The 21,735-nt window shown below is 44.6% G+C and overlaps 2 protein-coding genes across 4 annotated transcripts in view; one reads left to right on the plus strand and one right to left on the minus strand.

Annotated features, from left to right (window-relative positions):
* yjefn3 (YjeF N-terminal domain containing 3) overlaps positions 1-15,656 on the minus strand; it is a 107,675-nt gene extending 92,019 nt beyond the window's left edge. For 2 of the 3 annotated variants that reach the window (XM_063200469.1, XM_063200468.1), the window contains exons 1-2: positions 15,443-15,656; positions 14,215-14,345 (exon numbers count right to left, since the gene is read on the minus strand). In XM_063200469.1, coding sequence (XP_063056539.1) covers positions 14,215-14,345; positions 15,443-15,559 — 248 coding nt within the window. In that variant the 5' untranslated portion in view covers positions 15,560-15,656. The remainder of the gene's footprint in view (positions 1-14,214; positions 14,346-15,442) is intronic. The other variant, XM_063200470.1, reaches the window with a different exon arrangement.
* A 1,310-nt stretch (positions 15,657-16,966) lies between these two features.
* tssk6 (testis-specific serine kinase 6) lies at positions 16,967-18,006 on the plus strand. Its single transcript, XM_063200003.1, has one exon. It carries the CDS (start codon positions 17,142-17,144, stop codon positions 17,949-17,951), a length of 810 nt encoding a protein of 269 aa, XP_063056073.1. The 5' UTR covers positions 16,967-17,141; the 3' UTR covers positions 17,952-18,006.
* Positions 18,007-21,735: the final 3,729 nt, after the last annotated feature.

A 21,735-nucleotide genomic window follows, 5' to 3' on the forward strand; every position in this document is an offset into this window, starting at 1 on the left:
TCCAACCCGTAGCAACCATCTCTGATGATAATCATCGGGATATGCCTGTTTGCAAGGCAAGGCAAGGCAAGTTTATTTGTATAGCCCATTTCATACACAGGTGCAACTCAATGTGCTTCACAAAACTAACAAATGCAAAAAGAAAGGAAACAGGGAAGAAAGAACAAAATCAAATTAGTCAAAGAACATTTAAAACATTAAGATAAAACATAAGGTAAAAATAATAATAAAATAAATAAATAAATAAATAAATAAACATAAACATAAAAAAATAAAAAATAAAATAAGAATGATATATAATTTAAGCTAGGGGAAAGCATCTAAGAACAGCTTTTGAAAATGGTTGTGTCGAGCAGTTCACTGCTATAATACTATACTCTGATGCTGGCACTACTCACAGCTAGATGCACAGTAAAGAGGCAATGGACTCTAGAGTTCATTTTGTACACAGTAGGCCAATATCGATGTTGCTTTTGTTTTTGTGAGGCACACTGAACTGCCTCTGTGTATGAAATGGCCAACTAAACCTTTCTTGCCTTGGCATTATACACACACACACACACACACACACACACACACACACACACACACACACACACACACACACACACACACACACACACACACACACACACACACACACACACACACACACACACACACACCTTTCCTTGGCGTTCATACTGACGATAAAAGGCATTCATTCTACGGATGTCTGCAGTCAGACGACATAGCTGTCTGCATCGCGATCATGCCAGAGGAGACTCTAGGGTACCTAGAGAGTAGCATGAGTTCACTACAAGTGCTCAAGTATAGCAGGTAGCATGCTTCACTCAGAGATTCCTGATTATGTTGAGGCTGCTGGCCCAAATAAACCACTTCAAATCCAACAGAAAGAGGCGCACCTTGCATCATTTTTTTTTGCGCACAGACGCGCTTCGGTGTGTGTATTCCTCAGTGTGCAACCTACAGGTGGCCAATATCAGTCAGGAGCACCACACGCAGGGCAAGGGCTCTCACTCACTCACTCAATCAGTCAGTCAGTCAGGCAGTAGACAAGGCCCTCAGGGGGGAGACAAGAGAGACTGGTATTGGGCATTGGGCATTGGTCCGTGCCACCCTGTGTAACTGAGGTGATCCGCGCTGGTTTGGCACTCGTGGCTCGAACCTAGCCTAGGCGAAAGACGACGGTTTACTCCGTCAAGCAGTCTGGCAAAAGCGAAGAGGAATCCGTCTCAGTGGAGGGTGGAAGAGGGCCTGATCTTACTCTTCTGTTTAAATTCATCGGAGTTCCGAATTCAAATTATAATCAGGAAGCTGAGATTGGAAATGTGTGCTGAATATTTATGTACCACATCCGTCTCTTAGCTCACAGGAGAAAGAGGTCAGGTGGGCATCAGTGAGAATCGGGGGCGACTGACTGACTGCCTGCCATCCCTCCCGGCATCATAGTGAGCGAGGAGGGATATGTCCGCGACTGTTCTCACAGCACAATGAAACCAATTGACTTGTAAATGCACAATCATCGCAAAATCATCATCACCTCTCTGCGAGGATGAACATACACTGTATGTGTTCATGCACACCAAGAGGGTGGTGGCATTGAGTGGTCCATGACACCCTGGATATCAGTTCGGCCATCTCATATTCCCCCTATCCTGCTGTCACCACAAAGCAATCAGGAGAGTTAATAAGGACGGATTCTGCATGTATCCGTCTCAGTAGGGAGCAGTGGTCTAGTGGTCACTAGGGAGTTGATCTTTCAGTCTGGGGGTTGTAGGTTCGAATCCCACTTGACCTCTCCCTACACTTCCATCCATAGCTGAAGTGCCCTTGAGCAAGGCACCTAACCCCACATTGCTCCAGGGACTCAAACCAGTAACATTTGTAAGTTGCTTTGGATAAAAAAGTGTCAGCTAGGTGTAATGTAATGTAAAAAGGATGGAGGCCCTTGTCCAAAAAGTCTGGAATTGCAACTAAGCATCCATCTCTTTGCGTACATGAGAAAGAGGTCGGGTACAATTTTCTTCTTGGAGCAGGCATCACTCTTAATAATTTAATCTCTGATGGTGCTGGCCCAAATGTTAAAGACGTCAGGTGGACATCAGTGAGAATTGAGGGCGACTGACTGACTGCCAACCCTCCCTGTTCGTCTGATCTCAGCAGATCTCTTCTGCGAGCACCACAGCGGACGTCTCCTGCCAGGCCTGTTGCCATGCACATCCACATGAAGCCTGAAGACAAGGAAGCCGACAGGAGGGGAGACAAACGGGTAAGTTGTCCCGGGCCCAGGGAGAGATGGGGCCCAGATATGGGTCTCCATGACATGGTATTTATTAGGTGGGGGGCCCTTTTTAAAGACTTTGTCCCAGGTCCGGGTAAAACTGCGGCCCTGCCTGATGACATGAAGGAAGAGGACACATCTCACTGAGGAGATTTCCCCGAACTGATGACACGCCTGCCACGCTTACACATGGAAACACTTCATGTATGCCCTCCATCTGTTACAACAGTGTTTCTCAACGGGGACTCTACTGCCCCCCTAGGGGGTGTTGGGGAGCAATAGGGGGGCGCTGAGAAGGAGACAGCTGAGAGGGTGTGAAGCTTAGTCAGGACCACTATAATCAGGACCACTATAATCAGGAAGCTGAGATTGGAAATGTGTGCTGAATATTTATGTAAATAGACATCACAGTGGATAAAAAAAGCGACAGCTAGGTGTAATGTAGTGTAAAAAGGATGGAGGCCCTTGCCAAAAAAGTCTGGAATTGCAACTGAGCATCTCTGCTCACAGAAGAAAGAGGTCAGGTGGACATCAGTGAGAATCGAGGGCGACTGACTGACTGCCAACCTTCCCGGTTTGTCTGATCTCAGTAGATCTCTTCTGTACTGTGAGCACCACAGCGGACGTCTCCTGCCAGCACATCCACATGAAGCCTGAAGACGCCAGGGAAGCCGACAGGAGGGGAGACAAAACGGGTAAGTTGTCCCGGGCCCAGGGAGAGATGGGGCTCAGATATGGGTCTCCATGACATGATATGTATACATGGGTTCTAAATGTTTGTTTTCCCCTGACTGCGTAAAACTAGCTGCGCATTACTCAACCTCTGATTGTTGGAAACCGCTGTCGGTCAAAAAATTAGCTCACCTGGTTGGCTGCCAGTGTCTTGCCCCTCCTCACAACATCATGTTGATAAGCACGGTGAACCCATGTATTAGGTAGGGGGCCCTTAGTGTAGACCCAGGCAAACCTGCCAGCGGCCCTGCCTGATGACATGAAGGAGGAGGGCACGTGTGGCAGAGGAGATTTCCCCCAACTGATGACAAGCCTGCCAGGCTTACACATGGAAACACTCCATGGAAACTACAGTAGGGCTGTAATGATACACTCAACTCACGATTCATGACCTATGGTTCGATACACCCCATGATTTCACATTTGCCAACACAGTAAACTTTATGAATAAAAACTATGATAGGTGGAATAGGTTACAAGAGGCTACTATAATGTATTTTTTAATCTATATAATAATAATGATGCTTGGAAGCACTATCACTTCACATCATGTGGTTGTTTTCTGGGCTGATGGGTATCAAAAAAGGGCGCATCATTATACTGCTTCCTTGTATCAAGATACGGTATCGTGACTCTGTATAACATGATTTGTCAGTTCGATACAATATCGTCACAGCCCTAATGGAAACACTTCATGGAAATACTTCATGTATGCCCTCCATCTGTTACAACAGAGTTTGTCAACGGGGACTCTACTGCCCCCCTAGGGGGTGTTGGGGAGCAATAGGGGGGCGCTGAGAAGGAGGCAGCTGAGAGGGTGTGGCGTTTAGTTGCCAATGGGGGGCATTTATTTTCGGGGGGCGTTGGCTTGCTTATGATGAGGTCATGGGGGTGTCCTTGATTTCTGTATTCCTGGTACAACAAGGAACGAACAAACGACAGCTGAATTAACCCATTTTAGCCTGATGGAGCGTATATGTTGTTTGCTGCCTGGAACGACATATATGAGGCATTCAGGCTCTTGAGATTTGAGGTTTGTTTTTATTACATCAAATAGGCCTATGGGTAGGTCAGAGCTGAATGAACACTTAATCTAATGCAAGATGAGGGCACCTTTTCCAAAAAAAAGGCCTTAGGCATTCAGCAGGTGTTTTTTTTTTTTTTTGCTGGTGCCTTAGGGTAAAAGTTTGAAGACTTTGTCCCAGGCCCGGGCAAGCCTGTCAGTATCTATTCTAGTGTCTGTGTTGGCACTCTGCTATTATGCTGTCTCCTCTCCTGCCTGCCTGCCTCCCTCCACATGCTAATGAGTAATCCCAGTGACATGGAGGAGCAGTTACAGATGCAGCCTAGCGTAGCCTAGCGTAGCGCCGTCCCTTGGGTAGCACTCTCGCACCTGCCAGCCACTGACAGCATTCTTCTACAGTACGCCCAGACCTTTCTTTCCGATCTCTGTCTCCCCTCCAGTGACTCCCTGCTCTGTCGTCTGCCTTTGCTCTACGGTTGCACAAGTGTCTCTTACAACAACAACACATAAAACAGTTGCACACACTAGAGCCAGATGGGCTATTGCACAACCTCACTGACAGGGTCACTGGGTAGCTGAATTAAAAAAAAAATGCTGATATATTTACAGTAAAATATGCAGTGTTAATTCAACACGTAGCCCCTTAATGCACGCCGTACCTCCTGTGGCACGTTGTAATAGACATTGAAATTTAACTACTATAGCACTACACTACTATGACAGTGCACGGGGCCTTTAGTAATACATTACGACTTAGTCATTGCCATTCTGGTAACAGATAATTTATAATGCCGTGTCTTAAGGGGTTAAAGAGTCGACATAACGTCTTCTGTGGTGTATTTTGTGCCAGAGCACTCTCTCAGTGATGAATTAACACTGATGTTTTTTTTTTACTGTGTACTACCAACTGGAATCAAGGTGCAGTGCATTGAGACAGACAGACAGCGGGGGTTGGTGACAAAGTCACATCTCAGTGAGATGAAGTTTTGTCACCCAATCACGAGCTGTGACGCCTGGTTGCTAGAAATAACAGGATTGGCTGATTATGAGACTGCTGAAGGAGAAGCTCAAAGCCGGCACACAAAAAAACCAACCCTGTCTGACCTGGGAGAAGGAAAACCAAATGACCAGATAAAAATGTAAACTTGTACTATTAAAACTTGTAAACTTGTAAACTTGTATTGTACTATGTAAACTATACTACTATGACCACTGATTGTACTTCTGCTGCTATGTATGCGCGCACACGTGTGTGTGTGTGTGTGTGTGTGTGTGTGTGTGTGTGTGTGTGTGTGTGTGTGTGTGTCTGTGTCTGTGTGTGTGTGTGTGTGTGTGTGTGTGTGTGTGTGTGTGTGTGTGTGTGTGTGTGTGTGTGTGTGTGTGTGTGTGTGTGTGTGTGTGTGTGTGTGTGTGTGTGTGAGAGAGAGAGAGAGAGAGAGATTCTTGTCAGTCTTATTTAACTATTTTTAATTAAACTGCACATTGGAGAATTGTCAAACGCAATTTCAAACCCTGTTGCACAGATTTTTGACAATAAAGTACACATGACTTGACTTGACTTGAATGAACATAAATTTACACTTGACTGGACTTGACTAGACTAAAAATGTCTGCTTCAACCAGGATTCCTCTGCTTCCACTTTTGACTTTTTAATTTTTTTTATCTGATTATGAGACTGCCTCACAACCTTTCCCTTCGCTAATGGGACAGAGGCTAGAGGTACTTAAATGTTCCCACAAGAGAAATGCAATAAAATCTCATGCATTGAGGCAGACTTTAAGGATGAACGAACAGGCCATAAACCATGGATCAGCTAGAGCCTAAAAGCCTTAAAACCTTGCATATGCATTGATTTAGTCCAATTTACTGTGATGAAAGGGGCTGACTACAGTTTACTGTACAGTATTAGGAAAATACACCCTTGCAGACTTTAATGATCCACGCTATTTTAAAGCAAGTCTTATTACCGAGGCCAATTTCTGAAATAAAATGCAATATGAGACATGTGTTTGATGAATCAAAAGCAATACAACTACACAACAAACCCATAAGACTTAGTTTGAAAATGTAGTTCTACAATGCTATTATCGACACTACCATTGAACTTTTAACACCAAATCAAGCCAAATACTCAGTGTGTGTGTGTGTGTGTGTGTGTGTGTGTGTGTGTGTGTGTGTGTGTGTGTGTGTGTGTGTGTGTGTGTGTGTGTGTGTGTGTGTGTGTGTGTGTGTGTGTGTGTGTACAGTATGTGTGTGTGTGTGTGTACACATATACATATACATACATATACACACACTAAATAATAATTATAGGCCTACATGTTTGCTGCAGAGCCAAAGAAAGACGTGAAGAAGACCTATTGCATGCAAACGACATCAACCATACTGCATTAACCATACCGCACAGGATTATAAACGAGGAGGGAATAATCTCATCAAACATTGCTGAGACTGGAAGTGTGTGTTGAATATTTACAGTGAGCGAGGAGGGATATTAGCCTGCCGACGCCATCCTATGTACTCCACCCAAAGACTTTGGCTCCGAACATCGTCTGGCAAAAGCCTCGAGCTCGGTTCTCTCAGCGTTTAGCCAATCAGCAAACAGTTGAGAGTGGTGACGCAGAACTCACCCGCGAAATCCGTTACTGATTGGTTAAGGTAACTACATTCACATTTTTGTTTTGTTATTTGTATGCTTTTGCGACGCTATATCGTAACAGTCATGCTAACAAAAACACAATATGGGTTTTAATTTGAATTCTGAACTCCAATGGATTTAAATGGCAGAGTAAGATAAGACCATCTCCCACCCTCCACGGAGACGGATTCCTCTTGGCTTTTGGCAGACTGTTTGACGGAGTCAACAGTCGGCTTTTCGCCCAGGCTAGAGGGATATGTCCATGACTGAGAATGACTTGTGAATGTACAAACACCACAACACCAGGGATGGAAATAAGCACCCGTCCACCTGCCAATGACTGGTAAATTTCAGTGGTGACTGGTAAATTTCAGTGGTGACTGGTAAATTTTTCAACCCACCAGTCACTTTGACGGGTGAAAACTTTCACCTCCACTCGAGCTATGAATAGCCTAAATGTCCGAGCGATATTTTTTCTTTGCTGATTTGCCATTCTTCACCCTAAAGTTGATTAGAATGCAGGGAATTGTATCTAAAAATTCAAAAACTTCTGGGAGAAGGCCCCCACACTCCCAACCACATAAGAAGTCCTCCTTTCCGGTGTTAAGGACATGGTCAACCTAACGCAAACATATACATATATATAAAATCATAATAATGATTCCAATAATAATAGTTTTAATAATAATAATAATAATAATAATAATAACTAGATTGCATTTCCTCACAGAAAATGCTGGAGTATGCTTGCCCGTCTCGCATTCGTTGCCCTTCATGCATGCCTTGCCTTTCATGCATGACTTGCCCTTAATGCACATGCTGCCCTTCATGCATACACAACATACAGTTAACCATCTAGATATGAGCTAACTTCCTGTTTGGTATGTATCATATTGGCAAAAACACATTTTCACTAACTCTAGCGCCCCCCAGAGGCCGTATTGCACGGAATTCGGTATGTACCCTCTGGGTGTACTGGAGATCATGTGTGAGAAATTTCGTTAAGATCTGTCAAGGCGTTGCTGAGATATGAGCTAACTTCCTGTTTGGACGGTGCGTTTGTCTTTCTTGTCAATTTTGATTGGCTGCTGTTCGCCGATGCTTTCAGTTATTGCTCTGTAAATTTCAGCATAGGTGCATAATAGTCCAATGGTGGTCTGATAACAATTTTAGGACAAGCAGGCAAGAATTGTGGGTGGAGCATCATTTTTATTGATTTTTGAATATGTCAAAATGGCGGGAAATTCATGATTGTAAATATGACATCATAGTATGCGTTGGATTCGGCTTGACCCAAGGATTTCAGCGATACCAAGCGTTTGATGAATTGAGGTAAGTACAGGCCAATATGTGGAAAAACACATTTTTGCTTATTGTAGCGCCCCCTAGTGGCGCATTTACAAGAAAATCGTTACGTGTCCTCTGAAGATAGTGCTGATTATGTGTATGAAATTGGGTTGTGATACAAGTAGCCGTTGCCGAGATATGAGCTCACTTCCTGTTTGGCGTCTTCGCCGCCAACTTTGATTGGCTCCTGTTTGAAGACGGTTTGATCAATCGTTCCAGGACTTTTAGGGCAGATGTATCTCAGTCCGAAGATGCCCTCATAGAATTTTCGTGATGATCGGTCAAAAATTGTGGGCGGGGCATCATTTTTATTGATTTTTACAAAATTCAAAATGGCGGAAAAACTTTCCAGGCGGAAAATGACGTCATAGGGTGCATTGGATTCGGCTTGGCCCAAGGATTCCAGGGATACCAAGTTTTTGAAATTCCGACCAACGGTTCAAAAGTTACAGCGTGTTACAATTTGCAACTTTGACCTGCTGGTGGCGCTACAGAGTTCGAGGTACCCCCGTGAAAAATACAAAACCTGTTCGTCTGACCGAGCCGATCGTTTCGGTATTTGAACGGATTTTCTATCGTTAGCGGTTCTGCAAAACGAATGGATCGTAGAAGAAAGGAGAAAATTAATAAGTCGTAAACGGGTACAATAACAATAGTATGCTTGCCGCATGGCAAGCATACTAATTAACTGATTTCAACTATAGTTATATGAGTTGACTGGTAAAAATGGCGAGTGACTGGTAGATTTTGAAATCTACCTGACACAGTGAGTGGTGGGGAAAAAACTCAAGTTCCACCCCTGCACAACCCCATCACCACCATCATGTTATGAGCATATAGTGTATTTTTATGCAAAACCTCCCTCCTGGATCGCTATATGTTTGTGGTTAAATGAGTTGCTTGAGTGAGTTAAATTGTTAATGTTATTACCGCTAGCTGCGCACGACTGCACACACCACACACACTTGGTTTGAGTGACGTTTCCATCTTACTCACTTTCAAGCCAAATGGAGACCGAACTCGAATGGGTAATTTGGGAAAAGGGATGAATATGGAAATCTTATTTATTGCGAAATGTCACCGCTAGCTTATTCCAGACAGGGCCTTGGCGGAGTATATACTCCATCTCCTGCCACTGAACTGTGCCTCAGTCTCCCCTCTGTATCTAAGCTATAGCCTCATAAGTAATCTCGCTCTAATGGCTGCTGCCATTAACAGCAATACAGCGTGTGGTAACAAATCATCCATCAGGTTCCCCTAGCACAATCACCCCCATCTCTCTCTCTCTCTCTCTCTCTCTCTCTCTCTTTCTCTCTCTCTCTCTCTCTCTCTCTCTCTCTCTCTCTCTCCTCCTCGTCCGTGCCAGTGTTATCTCCCTTGCACCCCCACCTGCACCCGCACCCTCATCTCTCTCTTTCTCTCTCTCTCTCTCTCTTTCTCTCTCTTTCTCTCTCTCTCTCTCTCTCTCTCTCTCCTCCGCTCCTGTGCCACTGTTATCCCCCCTGCACTCCCACCCTCATCTCAATCTCTCTCTCTCTCCACTGTTATCCCTCCTGCATCTCCCTCTCTCTCTCTCCACCCCCCCCTCTCTCTGCCCCCCCCCCGCCCGCTCTTGTGCCAGTGTTATACTGTTATTCTCTCTCTCCAACCCCACCCCTCTCTGCCCCCTCCTCCCCCCCCGCCCCCGCCCCTGTGCCAGTGTTATTACATTTCGAGACTCTGACTATAAATAATAACGTCTCCAGAAGCAGCACATGGCCAGGGACGGCACTAGGCATAGGCATACAGGGCGCTCGCCCAGGGCACCAGATGTCTAGGGGGCACCAGTCACACCTGACAGTCACACAGAATTACAGAGCACAGAACAACAAGCGAAATAATACATTAAAACTTTACATTGACAGTGATTATTCATGGGTACTGCTAGAATTTAGTATGAAGGTATACTAGATCAGCTGTGCTATATCAGATAGACTCAGCGTTTACAGATGCCAATCTTTAGGTAAAGACAGGGGATGCTTTGCCTAGGGCAGCAAATTGACCAGAACCGGCCCCTGCGTTGCGGGCACAACGGGAAATCAGGCTTCTGGCACGGCACCAAAGGGTTGGGGAAGAAGAAGACGGAAGAGAAGAGGAGAGGGAAAGTAATAAGCAACAGGAATAGCAATCAGCTGAGAAAGCACCCCGCACCCCTCAGCTCTCCTCTCACTGCAAAATGCCCCCCGCAGAAAACGCCTTCAAAAGTCTTCAAACAACCGGCGACTGGTGGTGAGCCAGCATCTTGTCCTCATGACTAGGCCTACTTGCTTGGCTTGGTACAGTGCACTGAGCCTAGGGCTGTCCTAAACGATTATTTTTCTCCCGATTAATCTATCAACTATTTTTTTCGAATAGTCGATTAGTCAAACGATTAATTTTTCAAGTACTCTAGCACTTTAATCTTCAAGGAGATTGGGAAAAAAAGAAAGAAACCGTTCCCTGAGCTCCCAATGACCTCTAAATCATGATAGTAGCTTATTTACTCCGAGATACAACGTTAAATTCATACGTGCAGGGCAATTTTAGGTTTCAATAAAGGAATAAAGCATTAGAAAAGTAAGCAAAAAAGCACTGAATTAAACAAAACGATTTTTCGACTATTAAAATTCTTTCTGAATAATTTTTATAGTCGATTAGTCACGATTATTAGTCACGATTAGTCGATTAATCGTCCCAGCCCTAACTGAGTCAAGTGAAAATAGGGCCCTTAAAACAGGAGTTGTTGATATCAGAAAAAATGCGATACTCGAAAACAACATGCAATACCTTGATAACGATATTCAAACGATATTTAGAAATACAGCCGAGTGTTTTACTTATCACTAATTTGTTGGTCTGTGTGATTGGCTTGGTATAGTGCACTGAGTCAAGTGAAAATAGGGCCCTTAAAACAGGAGTTGTTGTCACTGTTGCATGATTATTACTAGAACCTATAATACAGAGGTGGAGAAGCTATGTCTCGAGGTCCGTTTGCGGCCCTTGAGGCCGTTTTATCCGGCCCCCGTTATAATTTTAATGTTATTCAGCTTGACATGCAATATGACATCTTTTGTAAAGGAATCTTAGAAAATGCATTTGCAATACAATTAAGTTATATTCAGGGAACAAGTGTTAGTTTAAAAGGTGGCTGCCTTCAATATAGGCCTAAAGTGAAGGGGGAAATCCTGGTTTGTGTTCATAGTACGTCCCTCAGAGGACTTTTACTGCCCTCGGATGAATTTGAAGTGGCCCTTCGAATGAAAAAGGTTCCCCACCCCTGCTATAATACAACGTCTCTGCTCTAGTCATGTCCCTGTGGACGTGTGAAGAATTGCAACTTGACAAAATGTTCCTTTTAAAATAGGCTATAAATAGCTCCTGGAGGGACTGGGATATCTTCCCTTGGGGTGCAGCAATGTAAGAATAAATAAGACTACACACCACTAGAGCAGCGTCTGGCTAAAACTAAAACTGTGGTGTAGTGGAAAGCGCGCACATCCAGCAGAAAAGCATCAGCAGGTGCCAAATTAAAAACTGTCACCTGTAGGGGCGGGAAAGGATCTGCACACTGCTTGCAAAAGACTTAATTTAAATTGATTTATTCGATCATGATGGAAACGTTGCTCCAAATAAATTAAGTCTTTTGCAAGCAGTGTGCAGATCCTTTCCCGCTCCTGCATAAAACTAAAACTGTGCCATTGCCAAATGATGGAACTCCATGCAGCCAGTGAAATGGTGTCATTTAAATGTGGATAACCTCATTCTTTACAAGCCCAAACCCCAAACCCTACCACACCAGCCACAATTATAGCTGCCTGTGATGTTGGTTCTATTTAAATTCCTGTTCAGGTTGACCGATTTTCTTTCCCCAAGCCACAGTGTGAGGTGTGTGTGTGTGTGTGTGTGTGTGTGTGTGTGTGTGTGTGTGTGTGTGTGTGTGTGTGTGTGTGTGTGTGTGTGTGTGTGTGTGTGTGTGTGTGTGTGTGTGTGTGTGTGTGTGTGTGTGTGTGTGTATGTGTGTGTGGTACAGCGGTGCCTCTCATTGTAACAAGCTACTCATTGAATGGCTCCAACCTGATTGCACCTGTGGGTTTCAACGTGACATGCTCACAGCGGTTAGATCTGCATCACCTCCTCCCTCTCCCTTCCCTTGAGACCAGAAAAAGCTGCTTCATTAACTCAATGTAGAAAAAATACATCCAGAGCCACCATGTAACAGAATATGGAGTAACCAACCCCGCTGCTTAATGTTTCCAACGCCTCAGATTTAAACCAACCATTAACAGTCATTAAATCCTGAGCTTCACAGCTTTTTTAACTGTAAATATGAACCACTGAATTTTTAACATGCTTTACCTGGACTCTGGTATAATTCCATTCTTTGGCTGAACCTTACAAGTTCACCTTACATGTCTTATTAATATTATTTGGGTTTATGACTATCTCAGTATTTGGGTAGTAATTACCAAGGATTCTTTAATTCTAACAATAATGGAAGGTCTCTGGTAATTACACAGTGTGCTGTGCAGGTAGGTAGACAACTCCCCTACGGAGACCCCCAGTGAATGTGAAGAAGACCACAACCAGACACCAGCATTACATCAGACTACAGTACAGGCTGCTGTAAGGCCCTCCGGAAGGCAAATCTCCCAACAAATGTACATAGACAGTGTCTGGATTATGAGCTAGGGATTAAGGATAACATGCCTACCAACTGTACTCAACGCAACAGATGATTTTTTCAATTCAGCATCTTGTCACAATTCTGCAATTATTGCGCACAACCACCACCACCACCACCACAACTTTGTCCAATCAGGGCCCCCTGGCAGGTGGCGGCCCTAGGCTGCAGCCATATCCAGCCGGTGCGTTAATCCGGCCCTACTCACCGGAAAGCACACAAAATTAATTTATAGAGAACGATGCTTCTCTACAGATAAATGTGCGACTTTCTATCAAACTATTCCCAAGTTGGATATGGTTGGGAATCCCCTCATCAACAAGATGTTAAATCAACTCTCCAGGCGTTGAATTAAAAATACATTTTCCCTTTTTCCATGCATGCAGGTGAGTGGGCAGAATGACAAAGTGAACTGTGTAAGCCCAGTTCACCTGACATAATACTTCCTGAAGGTGCTTTGAAAACATTTATAGTTTCATCTGCATGAGGGCGCACATCTCTCAATTATAGGCTACTGTATGCCTGCAACCATTTATCAAAGCTTCACTGAGCCGCCATCTCCATCCCTCCCCCACAGTGTGAACTCCCTGACCCCGAGGGGAAACTAGAAGAGCCATGATGATGAATTACTGCCCACTCTCACAACTTTCTCCACAACTACACAGAACAGTAATCAGCCACAGAGAAGAGAGGCGAGGTGGAGGTGGAGGATCCTCTTCTGTATACTCTTGCTGAACAGTTTGCATTCATACTGTATCTCTGCATGGTTTGCCATTCATATCTCAGCACAGTTTGCCTTTACACTGTAGTCACACTCACAGAATCAATGATGCTGCAAACAGCACATGTGTGAGCTTCATCACATCCATCATTATAGGTTACTCGGCTCGCTGCACGTTATGCAAGGATGGCCACAGCAAACACAACAGCATATATTGATTTCCTATAAGCATTCCCCAATCATCATCTTTCACTGCTCCCCGTGTATGCATGTACAGTGTATATTCTGTCCACATCTTAGTGGTGTGTGGCAGGTGTCTGTGTCTCTGGTGCCTGTGTCTGTGTCGGTGTGGGTGTGATTTCCTATAAGCATTCCCCAATCATCGTTCACAGCTCCCTGTGTATATGCATGTACAGTGTGTATGCTGTGCCCATCTGAGTGAAGTTTGGCAGGTGTCTGTGTCTCTGGTGCCTGTGTCTGTGTCGGCGTGGGTGTTGTGGCGTTTGCTTTCCTGAGGTATCGCCGGGGCTCACTGCTCCCCGTGTATATGCGTGTACAATATGTATACTGTACACATCTGAGCTGTATGTAGCAGGTGTCAGTGTCTCTGGGGCCTGTGTCTGTGCCTGTGCCTGTGTCAGTGTGGGTGCCTGTGTCTGTGCCTGTGCCTGTGTCAGCGTGGGTGCCTGTGTCTGTGCCTGTGCCTGTGTCAGCGTGGGTGCCTGTGTCTGTGCCTGTGTCGGCGTGGGTGTTGTGGCGTTTGCTTACCTGAGGTATCGCAGGGGCTCGCTAGTCCCAGGCTCTGGCTCGCTGGAGCTGTGATTCATCTTGTCTTGTTGTCTGTGTGATGATGAGCAGAAGGCAGATGGTATACAGAAATCAAACCTGTCCCTGGCAACCTGAAAATAACACACACACACTGTCAGCTCTCTTCCTTTCTCTGTCTCTGAGCTTGTCTTTCCCTCTACCTCTTCCTTTCTGTTACTCTCTCTCTCTCACACTCTCTGTCTCTGTCTATGTCTCTCTCTCCTGAGCGTGTGTGTAGTTCAGCTTCAGCACCTTGCCTGCTTGCCTGCCTGCCTGGCGTTCTCTCCCAGTACAGTGCCACCCGATTGACTCATGCATTCATCCAGCTCCTGCTTATCAGCTGCTATGACTGCCCTGACGCCATTGGCCAATTAAGAGGCAGAGCAACATGGTGTCGACCATCCGATTGGCTGAGCCCACCCTGTACTAGCTGCTCACTCGACCAGTGAGAGAGAGAGAGTGGGAGAGAGAGCGAGAGAGAGAGAAGAGAGAGAGAGAGAGAGAAGAGAGAAGAGAGAGACACACAAAGAGAGAGAGAGAGAGAGAGAGAGAGAGAGAGAGAGAGAGAGAGAGAGAGAGAGAGAGAGAGAGAGAGAGAGAGAGAGAAAGAGCATCCCCCACCACAAGCAGCGTTTTCCACAACAAAGGCGTGTGGTGGTAACTGGTAAGCCTGGAGAGAGAGAGAGAGAGAGAGAGAGAGAGAGAGAGAGAGAGAGAGAGAGAGAGAGAGAGAGAGAGAGAGAGAGAGAGAGAGAGATTCCCCTGTCTCCAAATGACATAGGTAGATCAATGAAATTATGGCATTCAACTGTGACGAAAATCTGTTCTGACAAGGTCATCAGTGCATGCAGGATCTGAGTGATTAAAATTACATTGAATAATTAAATTCACTTGACTGTCACGGCAAAAATTGATTATTTAGATGGCATGGTACGTACACCCAAAATCGAGAAATCAAAGTAATGACTGTCCAAAATATCGCTGCATTTCACAAAACCCATTCAGTGCGCACCAAAAAAATCATGCCAATGTCTGCATGCCATTTCTGCTGCTAGCCATATAACCCCTGAATGATGAAGATTTTAATCATGATAGGCTAATTAAATGTTATAGGCCTAATTACATTCTGTCCATTATACCACAGCCGTGTCTCCCTGGATCACGTGTAGTGAGGGTGGGGGATAATTACCATGTTGCATCTGTAGAAGGTGAGACCTGAGAGAGACAGGGGGAAGCCATCAGTAGAGGGTAGGACTGAGAGAGGGGGAAGCCCCCCAGAGGAAAGGGAGCTCAAGCCTGTCCTCATCAGGCCATATCATGTCACTACATCGATTCAGCACTTCAAGAGGAATCAATAACCAACACTATCTATTTGTCACTCACGGGCATTTCTACTGGTGACAAGGAGCAGTGGAATACCGCATATTAGGGGGTAATGGGACCAATGGCATTGTAGTATCACGGGCATGATGTTAGTAATGCGTTAGTAATGGGCTTATAGCAGCCTAATAGACTAACAACAACAATAATAGTAATAATACAAGTAATAATCATTATTAATAACATTTATAATAATAATAATAATAATAATAATAATAATAATAATCGAAATATACAAGAGCAAGGTTTCAAAGTAGGAGAAGTTAAATTATTATTGTAGGCCTATGCCTATGTCAATTAAACAATAATAGCTGGGAAGAAACTGTGTTTGAAAATCATAAGTTTACATCTTGAGAGCCATCCACCCCACCCCCCCACCATTAATCAAGTGAAAAGGGAGATTTTCCTCATCCCTGTTGCCACCAGCGGCCACATCTGAGCGCCCAATTCAGTGTGACTATTTATCACTTATCCTGGGCCCAACCTCTGTGGACCTTGTGCCTCTACAATCTCTACTCTTAAAACTCATTTCAATTAATTTCTTTCTTGTTTCTGTCTTAATTTAATCTTTAACATTGATGTTTTTTCCATTTGTTAAACACTTTGAGCTGTATGCCTTGTATGATATGTGCTTTACAAATACAGTTATTATTATTATTGTTGTCATTATTTTTGTAATCATATGTAAGTTAGGCCTATTCGTTAACGTTGTTATTTGATTAGTTGCACTGAAAATGGGAACTTGGACTAGACTAGGCCTATTTAGCGCAGCTGACAGAGCGAGCGCCATTACGCATCGCCCCTCATTGACAGTAAATAGAATGGACGCCAAATCAACGCTATTTGCCATTCAACGCTTTGAAGCCAGATTTGGGAACATTCCAACTTACATTCCACCTTAGCAACGCCAAACGCAGGTGCTGATTGGACAACAACAAGACCTCTAACGGTAAATCAAACCATGTTCTGATGCTCATTGGTCAATTTAACTTTTAATATCTCTCTAAAACAAAACATCACCACAAAAAATCACCACCCTGGTAAGTTGGAGAGCAAGGGGACCTACTAGTTGAGCGAAAAAGTATCCCCCTGGAGTGGCATTTAAGGGAGATACAGGGTTTTATGTCTCTCATAGGAATGAATGGGATTTGGCCATTTTTTGGTCTTTTTGGGTCCAACCTTGGCTCCAACTTGGCTTCAACAATGAAATAGAATTTTGGCCTCCATTCTATTTACTCTCAATGATCGCCCCTCATGCTTACTTGTATGACGTCACAATGTATGCATGTGGGCCTACATACGAAACTCCTTATCAAAGCCATTTATTCCATCATCATCATCACCATCCCCGGGGGTCCGAGGTAAAGGTCCCTACCTCAAACAGAGAGGACCAGACCGCTGAAGGTAAGGGAGCGGGTGTGTCATCCAACCCGCCCCTGGGATAGCCGTGATGGACTGGACGGCCTAAATTAACTTGACCTTGAACGTTAACATTGAAAAATATCAAAATGTACACGGAAAAGGTTTTGAGGGGGATGGGCTATAAGATGGAGGCCCTAATTGGCGAGGGAAGTTACTCCAAAGTCAAACTTGCCCATTCCGAAAAGCACAACTCCCAGGTGGCCATAAAAGTTGTGGACCGCAAGAAGGCCCCGCACGATTTCGTCCACAAGTTTCTCCCAAGAGAGCTGGCTCTGCTGCGGACTGTGAGACATGACAACATCGTTCGAGTATTCGAATTCATCGAAGTTTGCAACGGACGCTTATACATAGTCATGGAGGCAGCACAGACCGACCTTCTCCAGAGAGTGCAGGATACCAACGGCGTGCCAGATGACCTTGCCAAGTCCATGTTCTCTCAGATTGTCAGCGCTGTGAGCTATTTGCATAACAACGGGATCGTGCACCGGGACCTCAAATGCGAGAACATCCTTCTGACAGCGGACAACCAGGTCAGGTTGACTGATTTCGGCTTCGGGAGATTTGCAGCAGGCCACCCTGACATGAGCCACACCTATTGCGGCTCTGCGGCCTACGCGCCTCCGGAGGTTCTCCTAGGTGTGCCCTATGACCCCAAAAAATATGATGTCTGGAGTTTGGGAGTGATCCTGTACGTGATGGTGACTGGATGCATGCCTTTCGACGACTCCAACGTCACTGCGTTACCCATGCTCCAGCGCAAGGAGCTGGTGTACCCAGATGATGCGACGGTGTCGGGCTCCATCCGCGCCTTCATCTCGCAACTTTTGCAGTTCAGCCCGCCAGCGCGCCCGACCATCAAAGAGGTTGCCGAGCAGTCTTGGCTTAAACAGCCATGAGGCAAAGGCGCGAAGAAAAACAGTGGGTAAATAAAAAAAAGATCTGCGAAACCGCGGTGGAAAGCCTATAAGTGTTTTTTGTAAGCTTTATTTTTTTTTTTTTTAAAGAGGATGAATGCCCTGTAGTGGGACAAAGGATAGATAGCATGTGACACTTCGTGCGTAAATAGTTAGGGGTGGGGTTCGGCCGCTGTTAAATAGGCCCAATCCTACTTAGGCCCACAAGGGGACAAACACAGCTGCATTGGCCTATAATGTCTTGTTCAGTCATAAATCAGGATCACCTCCAGAATGAGAAGGAACAGGGAATTAATCAATCTAACCAAGACACTTCTTTTCTGCCTCATATGCTTAGTAGCCCATTTATCAAAATATGAGATAACACACTGTAATATATTTGGAACCAAATCTGTAATTTGTTCTCACTTTTCAACAGGTGCATGATTGCCTAATATGGGGACAGTTGTAAAAGTAGGCCTAGGCCTAGACTTTGGCTTCCCAATAACCAAGCGAGACACAATTTGTACAACAATTCTGGTTATATTCCTTAGTTAAGTTTTTCTTGACTACTTAGATATGCTTTAGTAGGCTACATTCATCAACTTTTATGTCTGAAAATTCAAAGGCCTCTTCAGTCATGGGTATGTGATTAGGGCGTCAGACTTGTAGCCCAAAGGTTGCTGGTTCAACTCCCGACCCGCCAGGTTGGTGGGGGGAGTAATTAACCAGTGCTCTCCCCCATCCTCCTCCATGACTGAGGTACCCTGAGCATGGTACCGTCCCACCGCACTGCTCCCTTTCGGGTGCCATTGGGGGCTGCCCCCTTGCACGGGTGAGGCATAAATGCTATTTCATTGTGTGCAGAGTTCACTTGCGTGCTGTACAGAGCTGTGTCAAAATGACAATGGGAGTTGGAGTTTCCCAGATGCGCTTTTGATTTCACTTAAAAAAAGCAAAAAAAGCTACCATATTCAACCACCCACTTGTGTGCAACTGGTTTCAAACTGTCTTTGCAGTATTTACCCGTTTAACAGAAGAAAAAAAATATTTAAAAGTCTGAAGTGTGCGAACAGCTTTGCATTAAAAATGTCGGTAACGCTTTACTTTACGGTACAGTTACCCTATGTAATTACTGTGTACTTTCTGCGTAACAACATGGTAACAGAGAGAAGTTACATGGTATCTAATGGGTGAAAAGGGGGTAATTACAAAGTAAATACCATTAATTGGGTAACAAAAGGGTAACAGAGAGAAGTTTGATGATTAGATGGTTAGAAAATAGGCAGTAGTTTCATAGTAATTGTTGAGATATGGGTATTACATAGTATTTACGTTGTACTTACCCCCTTTTTACCCGTTAGATACCATGTAACGTCTGTCTGTTACCCTGTTGTTACGCAGAAAGTACACAGTAAATACTGTACCGTAAAGTAAAGCGTTACCAACCGCCTTATAGACCTTTTGACAGTGTCCCAACTTGCAAGGGTCTCTTTTCCCTACTTAAGGCTAGTTCCTTTTTTGTTTCAATAGCACAACTAGAAATAGATATTTTTGTTTGAATTTTAGATGTAGCTTTAGATTTTAAGAGATTATAAATTCAAAAGGTAAAAACTGGTGAAAACATGAAGATGCTTTGCCCTACTCTATTACTCCTGCTAGGTGAGGAAACGAGCCAGTCAAGCAAAACGTGTTCCAAGCCATTTCATGACTATGAACAAGTTGCATAGTATTTCTTTAACATTGCAAATTTTATGCATCAGCAACAACAGATTCACAATGCAAATCCCACTTTAAATTTTAGATTCCATTAATAGACTACTTTTATTTGTATGATATCCAAAATGTAGAGGGAGTGTTTGAGAAAATTCTAGCAAAATCAAAGCGCTACTGTCAAGAGTTATAATTTACAGTGGGCTGGCAGAATGCTGCAGTAGGGCCTCAGGTCACAGTGCTCTTTGCACAAATGCAAGTTTTCTACTTGGGGCTTGGGTTTTACAGTACAGTAGTGTTAACTAAATCCTATTTTGACCATAGCGCAGACCTTAGCATGCAGGTCTTAAGTACCAATGCCAATGCATAGGCCTAGCCAGGTTGGTGGGGGTAGTAATTAACCAGTGCTCCTCCTCCATGACAGAGGTATCCTGAGCATGGTACCGTCCCGCCGCACTGCTCCCTTGGGGCGCCATTGGGGGCTGCCCCCTTGCACAGGTGAGGCATAAATGCTATTTCGTTGTGTGCATTGTGCAGTGAACACTTGTGTGCTGTGTCACAATGACAATGGGAGTTGGAGTTTCCCAATCGGGCTTTCACTTTCACTAGATGTGAATGTGGTTATAAAAACCTTTTCAGAATAACGACGTGTGATTAAATCAAATGTAGGTTGCGGAGATTAAATTCATTGAACAGGAAGGTAACATGAGAATTACCTCAAAGGTTAGTAACAAATAAAGGGCTCAGTGAAGCACAGCAATCCAACAGCTCCCTCTACTGTGCAACAGAGGAACCTGCGCATAGTAGACCCATGATGGGGTGGGAACCTGCACATAGGTTCTTCATTCAAGGGGCCAGTTCAAATGTTAAAAAGTCCTGCAAGGGGGCTGTACAATGAACACAAACCAGGATTTCCCCCTGCCTATGTTGAAGACGGCAACCTTTACAACAGACTTCACCTTCACTAGGTCCCCTGAAAATGTAACGTAAGTTGTATTGCAAATGTAATTTCTAACATTTCTTTACAAAATTTGCCATACGTCATGTGAAACTGCATTACATTAAAATTACTGTATGTTGGGAGCCGGATAAGATGGCCTAAAGCAGAGGTATTCAATTAAAAGTCAGAGGGTCAGTTTTTTCAAATGCCCTCCAGTGAAAGGGCCTAACATAGAATCTGTGTAACTGCAAGCTGCACGGTGTCTGAGGTTACGTAGGATGCGAAACAAGCAGATAGCTTTCCAGACAGAACAGATATTCACTTCTCTATTTCTTAGTAGCCTTAGGAGGGTCCATTTATGACACTGTTTTAGATAAGATTTCACTCTCATGTGAATGCATAGTAGAGCTGTATCCCCGACCTGAAGTGTTAGTTATGCACGGCCACAGATAGCACACATACCGGTTTTCATTTTGTTCTGACCTTATGGGGGGCCAGAACCTTGCCATCCTAGGGCCGCATCTGGCCCCAGGGCCACCATTTGAATAGCCCTGGCCTAAAGGACCTTGAACAACCCTCAAGATATATACGTAATTGGTTCCCACCCCTGGACTATGTGAAGCAGATTGGGTTGTTTTGCCTCCATATAGAATATAGTTTCATATAGACCCAGTCAGCAACTCTGGGCCTGCCCATGAAATTGCTTGTTTTCCCCCACGTTGGCTAATCAATATGCCAAATGACTGGCAGTGGTTGGCACTGCACAACCGGGTGGAGCATTCGGAGGGGAAAACAATGCCATTTTATGGGCGGGCCAGAGGAGGCGACTGGGTGAATAGGTGAATACGACTTCGTTGCTGTCGATCAACATTGACGAAGCACGTGAGCGAGAACTTGTCACGATGTGGGTGTTATTAAATACAGCGCATTTACAGTCGGCCACAAATATGAACGAGACGATGAGCTCGCACCGGTATGCTCTACTAACACACCACGTGTGAGGAGTGGGGGGACAGGCAGTGAGGAGGAGCTGAAGTGGGGACCTGCACAAACTTGTGTAGAGGTGTGAGACAAGACCCATATACACACGTGAGTGAGTTGTTGACCAACCAGTTCATGGGCGCATGACCTCGG

Source organism: Engraulis encrasicolus, chromosome 6 (genome assembly GCF_034702125.1).
Source record: "Engraulis encrasicolus isolate BLACKSEA-1 chromosome 6, IST_EnEncr_1.0, whole genome shotgun sequence".
Taxonomy (NCBI): domain Eukaryota; kingdom Metazoa; phylum Chordata; class Actinopteri; order Clupeiformes; family Engraulidae; genus Engraulis; species Engraulis encrasicolus.

Bases quoted from the DNA above. Each gene is read 5' to 3' on its own strand.
- tssk6 (XM_063200003.1), top strand. From the start codon at position 17,142: ATGTACACGGAAAAGGTTTTGAGGGGGATGGGCTATAAGATGGAGGCC.